Raw genomic sequence first — 13,307 nt, forward strand, 5'->3', positions numbered from 1 at the left:
TTAACTGACAGTACTGTAACAAGCAGTGCATGTTAAAACAATATTACTAACTACACCATAGCTGAATAGAGTTGTACTGTAACTAACCCCAGAATTACTGGATCAGTTGCTGATAACCCACCCCAGGTTAGATACTGCCAGCAGGGCTTCCAGTTCCTTTCTTTCCATTCGTCATATTCTGAGGATAGCACCAAAGGGATCTAAGCAAAGCATTGCTCAGAGATCAAAGGAAATCAGTTGTCTCCTTTTACCCTCTGTTCTCTGTTTTGTGGTAAGGATGCCAGTAACTGAAACAAAATGAATTAGCAGACTGAACTTAAAAGATGAACTTGCCCACTAAAATGCTGTCTCATCATGGTTAAAACATCCCAGTAGAACAGCTAAAGATAATCGTTATTTTTAAAATATCTTCTTTCTCCAGAATCCTACGCAAGTGGGAACTGCTCTTCAGGTTTTCCATAATCTTGGGACTTTGAAAGATACCATTGCTAATGTGGTGGATGGATACTGCACAGTCCTGGAAGAGAACATAAAAAATGCTTTGGATATCAAAGTATTGACCCAACCATCTCAAACAGTCACAAGAGGTATGATTCTTGTTTTACAGAGAATGGTAACTGGTTGTGTTTTTTACAGGAGTACTGTATGTATAAAATGGAAGAAACTCTCACATCCAAGCCTGTTCTAGAAACATTTCCCTGCTTGCTTTAACCAGTAGAGGGTGGGAGTAAGCATATCTCAGAAATCATTTAATTTGGCTTTGCAAGCCAAAATCGGGACTGTCTGATATTTGGCTCGGACGTTTTCCTTTATTCCTCCCTGCCTCTCCTTCCTAACTTGCACAGAAAGTTGTCCTCATTAGGTTACAACTTTGTGGCATTTTCTTAGCAGTTTCTCATGGAAAGATGACTCCAAATTCTGCTTTCTTTGTATTGGTGGGAGGACTACAGGTTGAAATTATTTGCAACCAGTGGAAGAAACCTGCAAGTACATTGTTATGCTTTTGTCAGGTGGAAGTTGTTTCAAAGCAGACTATTCAATATGAAGAAATGTTGCACTATTAAACATTTAGTTTTGAGTTAGGTCAGATACCAGAAGATATTGAGGAGTTGGGTGAGCAGGCAAATTTGAACTTTGGTGATACAAACATTTGATTTTTTTTAAACAAGTCTTGCAACAAGGTGGGGGTCCAGACCCATAATCAGTGGCATAATAAAGAAGTGCATCCTCTCTCAAGGGAAGTGGTTGTTTAGAAGCTTCATGCCCTTCTGGAAGGAATCACTTTTTTTTAGCAATTTGTCTATGCATTTAAGTCCTGAGCTGGTAATACCTTTATTTTTCCCAGATGCTCTTTCTGCCATTTCACTTTGCTATTAAATCCTGCAAAACTGCTCATTGGCATTACTGTGGTGTTTCTGTGGAGGTCTGAATTGGTAGAGCATGTAACAGTCATGAGCATGAAGTATCCCCACTGAACTTCAGAGTTTAGTCAACTTCTCAGTTCAGACATCTGAGGCCATTCACAAAGCTCTGTTCTGAAGGTATTTTAGGCTGCTTTAAAAAAAAAAAAGTATCTGTCAAAGTGCACAGAGATCTATATTTCTAGTATTTTAATTTTCGTGTGTGGAAGCTGAATTGTGCTGCTGTGTATGTTTAAAAACAATTTAGGTGGCCCTGGTAGAGCTGCTATGCCAACACCTGGGAACACAGCAGCTTTTCGAGCAGCCCTCTGGACAAACATGGAGAAACTCATGGATCAGATCTGTGCTGCTTGCGGACAGGTACTCTGCAGCTAATTCCTGTTTGTCTTGTCATGCAATTTTGGATATAAGAATTTAGATGTCACTTTCTCTCTTAATAAATCCTTTCCTACAGGTGCAGCATTTGCAGAAAGTATTGGCAAAGAAAAGAGATCCTGTGTCACATGTCTGCTTCATAGAGGAGATAGTTAAGGTAAAGTTTTAATTTAGATGAACATAGTTTAGTAAATCTGTGAAGAAAAATGTGAGGAGAGGAGGAGTTTGTTTACAATTTTACAGTTCCATAATTTTTTTAAAATTAAGTTGATGGGAAAGTGTTGAAAGTCAAACTAACATTGAAGGATATATTTGGGGTCTGTGGGTTATATCTTTAGGATGTAAACATGTTCATTTTGTTGTAATTTCTTTTGTTTTCTTTTAAAGGGAGCTGATAAGGCACCACTGTATGGATCATTAATGTCATTCTATAATATGATGTGATTTGAGTAATTAATTAAATCTGTTCGTTTGCATAGGAGAATGTGTCTTCATCTATCATTTTCAGCCATCTGTTTCTCACTTCTTGACAATTTCTCCCTTGAAAAATAATCATGGCTGTTCTTTTGAATACCTATTATTTTCCATTCATTTGCATTTTTTTTTTTCATATTTGGAATAATTTGATTAATGGTCTCCTTCAGTGTTAGGAACAGGATTACTGAAACTGTCTCATCTACCTTAGTAAAAGAGAGCAAAAACAAAAGATGTGTTCCTGCTGACATCTCTTGCCAAGTGTATAACTGGATTTTTAATTTACATGGCCTTAATATTTGAAATAACGTGGGGAAGCTCTTCATATGCAAACGTGGTCTTCTCAACAGTGAAAGCAAATAATGAAGGTTAAATACAGCCTTTATCTGTCTCTTAAGCCCATTTCCAGAAGACGTTGCACAGAGCATCACTTTTCTATGAGGCACTTCAAGCTTCTCTTTTTGTGTTCAAACAAACAAACAAACAAAGCCAACCACAACAACAACAACAAAAAAAACAAAACAAAAAATCCCACAACCCCCCTCAAAAAGTTTTGAAACTTTTAGCATATTTTCTTAATTTAAAAAAGTTCAATCTGGCAAAAAATATCTATTGCTGCCTGGGTGGATCAGCCCTTCAGTGGATCAGCAGAAACCTGGAGACAGACCAGAAATGCTGAAAGGCTCAGGAAGTTTGGATGGAAAGGGAGCTTCGAAAAATGATCTGTTGGTGTTCATGAGTGGCTCCCACCCTGTGCCCGTGCTTCTCACTTTCACTCTTCCCTCTTGCAAAACATCACTTGAAAAGGAGTTTTTCACCAACTGAAGAAGGAGCTTTTCCAGTTTTTGAGGTTGATGATTGAGGGAAGCCAAAGAAAATATTTTATCATCCTGGAGACTAAATGACCAGGGAAAATGAATTTCAGTGTAAGCAGGGTAAGGAAAAACTCATTAGAAAATAAAAGACTTATTGGGTTGTCTTATGCTAAGCCTGTTCCGTGATCTCTCTGATTACTCTTCCTTCACTTTAAGTTCATATTGCAGGATTGCATCTAAGTGAAAAATTGTATTTCCCAAATAAAATCCATCTATTTACTTTTCCACAGTTATCACTCTTCCAATTACATTGCTCTTTGGTGAGTGTTTTGGTGTAGTATAGTGCCAGGCTGGACATGGTCATTCTCAGTGGGGCAGCTAAGGAGGAGTCGTACATCCTTATCACATGTTCTGCTAGCAGAACTCTCTCAGCATGACACAGTACTGCTGATGGCACCGATGCTTTACTTACTTCTTGCCTGAAATGGTTCAGTATGCACAGTGTTTTTCTTGGACGTTCTCACAGACCATTTGTTCTGGTGTTTCTTGAAAAAGGTGCGGCACCAGGCTGCAGGTGGGTGAGGTCACACCAAAGAGTAGAACTGTTGTTCAGACAAAACCAGCCAAGTACTGCATGCTGCTGAAATTCAGGAGCATATGTACAGATGGCTGTATGGGAGAGTATGAATTGTTTTAGATATAAATAAGAAATTGGTGTTTTGCCATTTACTAATGAAGATTCCATCTCATATTAAACCAAACTGAAATGTGTTTTCTTCAGCAAGTGTTCTGGAGGGGAAGAGAAGTTGGATTTTCTTTATTGTATTCAATTTCATTAATAAACTGAGCAAATGAACAAAACAAGCCAAAGGTACTAACATTGTACCCATTTGCTAGAGCAGCATGCCCACTCCAGAAGATAGGAAAACGAATCATCCGCTCTACAGTCTGTGCACTAATTACTGTTACTGATGTCAACATTATTATTATAGTCATCTTCTGCAGCAGCTGCAGTACCACTTTGCCTGTCCATCTGCTTCCTTGTTTTGATTACTGCAGTGCAAGTATCATCCTAGGAAGCATAGGAGAGGAGGAGACCCAGCCTTTTTAAAGCACAAGTCCTTTAATAGCAAGGAAGCTACTTGCCTTTTTTTTTTAAGTCATCATTCCCTTTTTCCGTTGGGGATTTTTTGTGTCTTTCTCTTCACAGATAGCACAGCCTGCAGTTTTTCTTATTTTGTATTATGATCTCAAACATGTGCTTTCCGGCTTTCTTATTACCTGTTACCTTAATATTTAGTAGTGTTGTATCATGCTGTATCCAAAAATGTAGTTTTAAAAGCACTAGCTAATTAATTAAAGGATTCACAAAAACTCTCTTTTTTAAAAAAACAAAGGAAACAAAACCTGACAGATGAAGAAACTGAGGTACAGAACTTGGAAGATTTTAAATACTGCAGTTCAGCAAGAGGGCAACAACAACACCTGCATCTTTTCTATCCTATGGTTTCTCCTACAGAATTCCCTTCCAATTTTTACCAGCTTTAGATGTGGCCAAGAGTTAAGTAACAGACTCAGGCTTACATGAGGATCATGGAAGAATCTGGAGATTAAATTTATACTGCACATTTTTTCCCTGTGCAGATCTAGATTTTGGTATTTTTCCTTTGTCACAATATGAAATTAATGAAATCTTGAAAATAAATTATGCACTCATAGTACCTTCTAAAAGCTTCATTTCATACTAGTCATGAACTATAGATTCATTATTAATTTTTACACATTTAAATTACAGATTTGATTTTTTAACAAATCTATGAACTATTTAAAGGAGAAATACGATTGAATGGACATTTTTTGGGTTTTATGTAAGAAAAAAAGGCCTTTAATGACTAGATTTTAGTTGAAGAGTGCTAAAAGAATTCAGAATTCATGGAGTTCTGATTTCTAGTTTTGGGGAAAATGAATAGAGCTTTCATTGCACACATTTTTTAAAAGGTAGGGTTAATGCTGTCATAATGTTAAGAGTAAAAATTAAAATTACAAATAAGATTTAAATAATGTAAATTTGATATTTTTGTTCACCTAATGACTGGTTATTTATATCACTTCTTTCAATTGCTTCATTCACTTTCAGAGAGCTAATAAGTTATTTCAGTTTATTCTGCTTTATTGCTTCTCTCTTTTAATGTGTAGTGACTAATCCTTCCTCAGCTGTTGTAATGCCTAAACTACAATTGACTTCAGTGTAAATCGCAGCAGAACATATTCTGTGACAGCCACCTTCCTAATTAGAGATAAGAGTCCTTCTTAGCCCCTTGTAAAAGAGTTGAAAATGATCTTTGCTCCTCATCTATTTTGGGTCCTTCACTCCTACACAGGCGTCAGGGAACAGTTCTGCAAAGAGGAAAAGCAGCCTGAAAAGCAGCAAGTCATTTTTAGTGGGGGTTTGGGGTGGTCAGTAGAAAGGATGAGCTGGGGTCTCTCCGCTGGGCAGAAAAGTACAGGCAGATCTGTCCTTGCTCGCCTTTGGCTGTCCTGTTTGCAACCAAGGCACATCACAAACCCTGTCGTTTATGTAAGCCTCTGGGTAAAAAAGTGAGCTGAGAGTTGTAGGGAGTGTTATTATGTACTTTGTGGAGGGCTCTTATCATTGCTGCTGCTGATGAATGTTTGGTGAGTAAGCAGGCTTTTTTCCTGAGTTGTCAACACTGGCAATATGAGGTGTTAACGACACAGAAAGAAATGTCCTCAGCATTACATAAGATAAAGAAAATAAATGGAAAATATAGATATTTATTGACAGAGTGTACTTATATTTCACCTTCTTATTTCTCTTCCCTGTCCAAACTTATTAAAAAATGTTGCTGCTTTGAAATTATTCACATCTATCATCACATATTCACATTCAGTTGACCCAATTAAAAATAATCCCAAGTGGAAAAAATTGAAAAATAATCTAATTATTGTCTTCTGTGAATTCAGAAAATAGTATGGTTTTCACCAATTATTGCAAGTATATGATTTATTTTTCAGTATTTTTTGTAGAAGCAGAATTGGATTACTTGCACATCATTTCTGCTGTGATTTCTGTTTGTTATTTAAGCAATAATGAGGTACTTTGTGAAGATCTAAACACAGGTGGATGAGCAGGTTTTTGGTTCCCAAAATATTGAAGACGCTCTTTGTTTCAGATCTGCAAATTGCCCTGCTGAATTCACTTGCAGGATTTTTGAGAACTCTTAAAGAGCGAAAAAGATCATAGCAGTTAAAAGTCCCAATTCTCATTTTGGATGGATCTGTGTGCCCAGACAGCCATTCTAAAAGTAATTTGATTCTAATTCACATGGGAGGGTCAGAGCCTGTGCAATGGTTTTCTAATGACACTACGATTTCTCTAGAACTTTAATTCTGTTTCTCTGACAGAAATGTGCAGCTGTGAAGAAAAGGGATGGTGTGGAGGTGGCGTGGGTTAGTAGGTAATAATGACCTTCGTTCTTTTTCACTTCTGGTTTGGTGGTGTTTGTGCAAATTGCAGATCAGTGATGACTGCAAATTATTAAGTCAGTTGGTTTTTAGTCAGCTTGCCATTGGAAAAGAAATACATTTACCAGAAGTGCTGCCTTTTATCATCATTCTTGTCAATCTTACCTTAACAGCTCCAGGCTGAGTGGACATGGTAACAAACCACCCTTTCATCCTTGGAGGGGATATGGAGTAGTCAAGGTGAAAGCATAGTTTGAATTGAAGCTGTACATACTAAATCATTTCTCTGGGTAGAAGAAAGCTGTCAAATCCCTGGGGTAGTTACTGGCTTTTGAATACTAAGTTCATTTATTTTCAGTTGATGCATATCTTGCAGGAATATGGAAAGATTAATTAATGTTTTAAGTAGTTTTGAAGATTTAGGACACTGTTTAATACCTAAGTATTTTTCTTCCTTACAAGTTGGTTTTTCTGAGGGATCGCTTAAGAATTCCAGTATTCTATGGAATGCAGAGTCTTAACTTTATATTCTAGTCAAGAAGGTTTTAAAAAAAAAAGCAAACCAGCTTTTGTTTTGTCACCTGCATAAAGAGACCTTTTTAAAATGTTGCACTACTGCTGAAAGTCTAGAAACTATTGCACCTTGGATATAAACTGATCAACCCAGTGTAATGAAATTCTGTGCCCTGCAGTAAAACAAAAAAATCAAGGTCATTTTTAAAATCACAGTGTCATTTATTGACATCTCTGCACCTGTAATGTATAACGTAAACAACATTAGAAATTTAAATTCACTCTTATTTTAAGAAATTTAATCCTGACTACTTTAAGGATATAGAAAAAGGTTATTGAAAATACACTCAGAATTTGTCTTTTCTTTACTGATTAATTACACTACTGAGGATGATGGCTTTTTGTTCACAGTCTAACATTTGGCAATTGTGTTGCTATAGAAATAGTGCAAATAGATTTCCTTATTTCTGTCCCATAAGATCTTGCCGTATGAAATTGTTAAATTATTTGCATTGTTGCTTTATTGGTGGAAAAAATATTTAGACTGTCCTTTAAATGTCTTCTGTTTTTAGAGCAACATTCGCAAGTCCCGCATTTCTCCATGGCAGAGCGTTTGATTACAGATAGAAAACGCTGTATGTATTAGTATGCAAAGCCTGATTTCAGGAGCCTGCAGCAACTGGCTGCATGGTAATATTCACTATATTGTTTTACATTTCAAAGAGGCTTCACAATAAAGATGCTTTTCACATTCTACTCAAAGTATCAAAATTTCTACAGGGAAAAATAAGTTGGAAGTGGTTGTCATGAAGTAGGAGCCAGTTTAGAATCAGTGGGTCAGATTTATTATTTGAATGTTAAAATAGCTATTTTAGACACACAAATATGATAATTCACAGATGGGAAATGATACTCATTAAGTTCTAAATTTACAGTGTAGAGGAAATAGAGACATTTGTAAAAATAAATATATGTCCTTTCAGCATCTTCTTACATTCTTGTCTAATACTGAAGAAGGGGGGTACTTTTATTGTCATTCCTTGAGAGATACCTTGATGATGCTTAATGTCAGATACTAAATAGTTATATTAAGAACAGAGCTAAAGAGATTAATTTCATTTCAGTAATAGCAAAGTTAATTAGTAGTTCGATATGGGTTTTTAAAATGAGGTAAGGTGTTTTTATGTTTGAAGAGACTTGAAATCAGTTTTCCAGGCTTTAGCATTAATATTATTGTATAGTAACAGTGACTACAGATCTTCTAATATCTTCCCTCTGATGTTACTGGTACTCAGCCCACTATTGTTCAGTGATTTATTAACTTATTAGTAACTGTTAGTGAAAATGGGTTATATTTTTTCAACTGGGAAAACAAATCGTTTTCATGTGAGTGAGAAGGGGTTTAGCACATTAATTGTGTCAGTCTGTAGTTTTTTCTATAATCTTGCAAGCAGGCAACACTGAATCTAAATTTCAAATCTATGCAGTCAATGCATCAATCTGAGTAATAGTGTTGCTTCACACTATTAACAAGTCTGCTTATGTGCTGTAATACCATGCACTAAAGATAAAAGGACTACTGAAAAAAAAATTAATAGATAAGTATAAATTCCCCTCCCCACCCATTCATTCCATACCAGTAAAAGAATACTGATCTAAATCCTTTCCTTACCACCCGTCATTGCATAGAAGATGATTGAGTCTACAGGCTCTCCCAGTTGCACTGTGTTCTGAAACTCAGCTTTTTATCAGTGTGGGATTAATCATGAATGGCCCAGTCGAATGGCCAGGCCCAGGAAGTGGTGATCAGTGGTGCAGAGTGTAGCAGTGGGTCAGTGGTGTACCCGCCTCAAGGGGTCAGTACGAGGTCCGGTCCTGTTTTTGTTAGTGATCTGGATGATGGGCCAGAGTGTACCCTCAGCAGGTTTGCTGATGACACAAAACTGGGAATAGTGCCTGATGCTCCAGAGGGTCATGCTGGCGTCAAGAGGGACCTCAAGAGACTGGAGGAATGATCTGACTGGAGCCTCGTGGAGTTCCTGGGACAGAGAGCAGGATGAACTATCATTGTCCAAATGTCTCCTGGCACTGGCATTAGGCAGTGTTATTAAGCTGCACCAGGGGAAGTTTAGGCTGGACACTGAGAAAAAGTTCCTCACAGGAAAAGTGATTGGGCATTGGACAGGGGTGCCCAGGGAGGTGGGGGAGTAACAGTCCCTGGGGTGTTTAAAAAGACTGGATATGGCACTCAGTTCCATGATTTAGTTGACAGGGTGGTAGGTCATAGGGTGGACTTGATGATCTCAAAGGTCTTTTCCAACCTAGTTAATTCTGTGGTTCTATTATAGAATCTCAAATGTTTTATCTAAAACCTGCTCTATTATGGGAAAGTTGTGCAGAGTTACTGTTTGTGCCGAGTATTGACAACAGTGACTTTATAGTAATAGTTGAAATGAAATAGTTACATAAAGTGAAAATACTTTTAGTGCATTACTGGTTATGGCTCTGATTGAGCAAAGCACTTAAACATATTTTAAATTTCACATAAGTAAGATATATAATGGAAGTCGAACAAACTACCTGCATCTATTATTTTAATAAAGATAAACATTGTCCAGTTCACATACACAATAAAGTGAGCCTACTGTTGAAAAAATGCATAGTCATTTGTGGTCTAGCCTGCTGGACATATTTTGTCTGATTTATGGGTATCATTTTCATGAACATATAATTCCTGTGTGAATAGTATGTGTGACCGAGTACCAAATTTTTGGACAGTATGAAAAAGGGGAAAATTACAGTGGCTGAGCCAGAGTGCAGTCTGATTGTTGTGTTTTTCTATTTTACTCTGCACAGATGTAAGTGGGTTACCTAGAAATAACATTCTTAAAAGTAGCTAAGTGTCTATAGTCCATATGTCTGTCAAAAGTATCTTTCCATTCCCCTGGTTGTGGCCAGCTGTCCAGCAGGTGAGAATGACAGAGGGTTGCCTTAATTTATGTTACTGGGCAGTTGTTCAGTTCATTTCTGCAAATAAAGAATTAACAAGAGGAAGACAGATCTAAACTGTCTTGCACTGCATAAGGGATTGCATAGGGGCTACTAAATCATGTAAGTGCCTGCTCAGCTGTTTGGTTTTGGGGAATAAAGTGGTCACTGGTCACAGGAACAAGAGCGACAGTATTTTTAATTCACAGTTTTTGTTGTTAGATATTAGTTTATATAAGTGTGCTTTAGGCATAGGAGCATTTTCACAACAGATTTTTATTAGAAAATAGCCATTTCTGTGGCTGATCTTACTTCCCCACCATTTTGTAGTAGTAGAAAGTATGATTTATGTTCAGATTTTCTGTGCTGTGAGATCAAAATAAAGTTGCGAACAGACAGTATCATTAATTCAAAAATTGCTGAGTGAAATGGATCTGGTTTGGGGAGAAAGTTCTGTTTTGCCATTATAATCTTACAATTGCTTGCAATTAATGTTCGTAGATTTAATTTGGTTGTATTTCATGATGGAGAAAATATGTATATGTCAACCTGAATCTTGCCTACCATGAGTTTTAAATGCCATCAATTACAGTTAAGATTCTTTTGTTGAAGAAAGAATGTATCGCATGACAAGAGGAAATAACATTGTATTTTATGCTAATGTGCAATAATTTCCTTCTGGGAGACTTTCAGTTATGTACGGGTGTTTTATGTAGGCTTTCTATGTACGCAGTATGCACCTGAGACAGCTTTGTGCCAGATAACAACGCCTCAGCTTCCAAAGGTTTATGTGTTCTCTGTGTTGTTAAACACATACTCGGGAGGGGGGCAGTATGACAGAATGGTGACCTTTTTCCAGTGTTGTTGGTTATGGCATAGGAAGCTGTTGGAAAATGATTGCTACAGAGCTGAAAAGATAATCGGATGCAGTTCATTACTCATCTTGTCAGCTGCTCCTGCTACAAGGGATTGTATCACAAGATGTTAATCTGCTTGTGACTAGATTTCAAAGCAAGCATTTTTATTTTGGAGGGGGTGTAAGTAATTTAACATCTTTCAATTTTATTTCATTTTCAGAAGCAAGAGAAATTGAAAATTCCTGATTTAAAGTCTCAGAATATTAATTGATAGAAATATTAGTACATCCTTCTGGGTTATTTTACAAATACATGATGATATACGGCAAAAAGCTATTTAATTGCAGAAGTTGTTCTTTTTAAGATAATTATGAAGTAGTGTATTCCTTGAATAGTGGAAGTTAGTCTGCTAGCACACTTCAGTGTGTTCTGCAAGACAGCAAGTATTAGACACAAGACAGCTTTGGACCAAAAAGAGTCCTATCTACACATTGAATCACAAATGTGGATGTACCCAATGCTCCCATACATTGTCTACCACTGAGGATATTTGGTATAAGTGTAGAGGAGGACTATATTCATTATTTACAGATGGGAAGATGACAAGAAGGTAATTTTAACTAGCTGATTTTAGTTTTTTGAAAGCGAAAGGCCCAAAAGAGCAGTTACTTTCTGATACTGTCAGTTGCTGCTCACAATGCTGCATGTGAAGCACAGGGGAAGGCTTACAAACTTTCCATTGCGTTAAGATAATCCAGTAATTTGCTGTGTACATTTCAGGCAAGCAGAACTGCCTTCTCCTCTTCCATATTCATCCTGCCTGTCTTTTTCAGTCCTTGAAGAAGTTGTCCAGTACAAGGGACATTCCTTTAATTTCCTGCTAAGCTGGAGAAAAACACTCCTTTTGCTACCCTTTCTGCATCATTTTCTAGTATTGATTATTGTCAAATGATTATTGTCACATTTTAAGCAGTTAAATTACAATTCTCATACAGGCATATATCTAATCCTTATTAGAACACATTATTTAAAAAACAAGCAGTGAGAGTCTTAAATGTACTTTAAAAAGTAGTATATTGAATTAATGTGTACGCAAAAGAAATTACAGATTTAAACAAAATAAATTGTTTCTGGATGGTCATGGTTGCATATGACACTTCTTACTCCCTCAGGAGTACCTAATGCTAATGCCTTGCTGTATTCTAGTTTTGGTAGCTACAATCCACCCACTTAAATACCCCCTGGTGTATGCGTAGGCAACAGTATTCTCTAGTTCCTGCCACAAATGCTCTTACATGGTCTTCTCTGTGCTATTAATCAGCAGCTATATTTCACCTCCAGAGAGACTGCATCTCAGCACTGCACAAACTGAAATCTCGTATCATGTGTTATAGAAGCAACCAGCACTCTGTAGATAGTGATTTTAGTTGGTTTGAAACCAGGGCGTTTATTTTTTTCCCCTAAACATTTTTGACTGAGTAGTCAGTGAGTATGAAATGTTACGTGACTTTTCCACATAGCTTTTCCCTTCTGTCTCTCCTCATACATAATACAGTTGGCTAGCTGAGCCATGAGGGCCTTCTTCACTACAAAATTCTGATCCAGTTAATGAACACCATTTTCCCAGGTCAGAAGACACAAGATAATGAGTGGAGGCTAATTGGTATGGGTGTGGCTATCTATGCATGAGAACATATGTATGTATGTATGTCTGAATTTATATTATATATGTATATAGAGATACATAGAAAAGTTATGTATTTCCACAGCAACATGAAATGTCTTCACATGTATGTTACTGTTACTTGTCACCATGTTGAATCTGACAGGATAGGAATGTTGATGTGCAGGGTACATGGCTATTTGTTTTCTGGACCCTTTAATCACTGCGTTTTCTGCTGAGACTGTGACAGAGATGTAGATGGTGATTACAGTAATGAAAAAAAGTTGTTTGAAAGTGCTTTGTAAGTATTTTTCCACCTCCATTAGATTATTTAGAATTTGAATTGAGTTACCATGCTCAATAGGAAACCATTGTTCCAGGTTGGAATAGAGAACATGAAAACCGATTAATTTATACTTGATGTGAAAGGCCATTTGTTTTATTGTAGTCTTCATGTTCTAAATTTGAAACTGTGAAATAAAGAATTAAGTAATTTCACGTTTATGCTATAGCAATAAATTTACCAAAGAAAAGAGATTTTATGCAGTGAACCTTCTGAATCATTTTCTGATATTCTGATTTTATTTTGCCCATTTATGAAAGTCAAGTATAATTTTACAGAAAATACAAACATAGCTGTAAAATAAATTACTTCAGTTTCTAAATCCATCATTGTCCTCAAGCAGTCAAAAATGAGATTCTGTAATCCCAGTTT

General features: G+C 36.7%; 1 protein-coding gene across 2 annotated transcripts in view; it reads left to right on the top strand.

The window, feature by feature from the left end:
• COG5 (component of oligomeric golgi complex 5) overlaps positions 1-13,307 on the top strand; it is a 185,353-nt gene that overhangs the window by 123,260 nt on the left and 48,786 nt on the right. For both annotated transcript variants that reach the window (XM_048302615.1, XM_048302616.1), the window contains exons 8-10: positions 422-587; positions 1,669-1,781; positions 1,876-1,953. In XM_048302615.1, the coding sequence (XP_048158572.1) occupies positions 422-587; positions 1,669-1,781; positions 1,876-1,953 (357 nt within the window). The remainder of the gene's footprint in view (positions 1-421; positions 588-1,668; positions 1,782-1,875; positions 1,954-13,307) is intronic.

This window comes from Corvus hawaiiensis, chromosome 4, assembly GCF_020740725.1.
Source record: "Corvus hawaiiensis isolate bCorHaw1 chromosome 4, bCorHaw1.pri.cur, whole genome shotgun sequence".
Taxonomy (NCBI): Eukaryota; Metazoa; Chordata; class Aves; order Passeriformes; family Corvidae; genus Corvus; species Corvus hawaiiensis.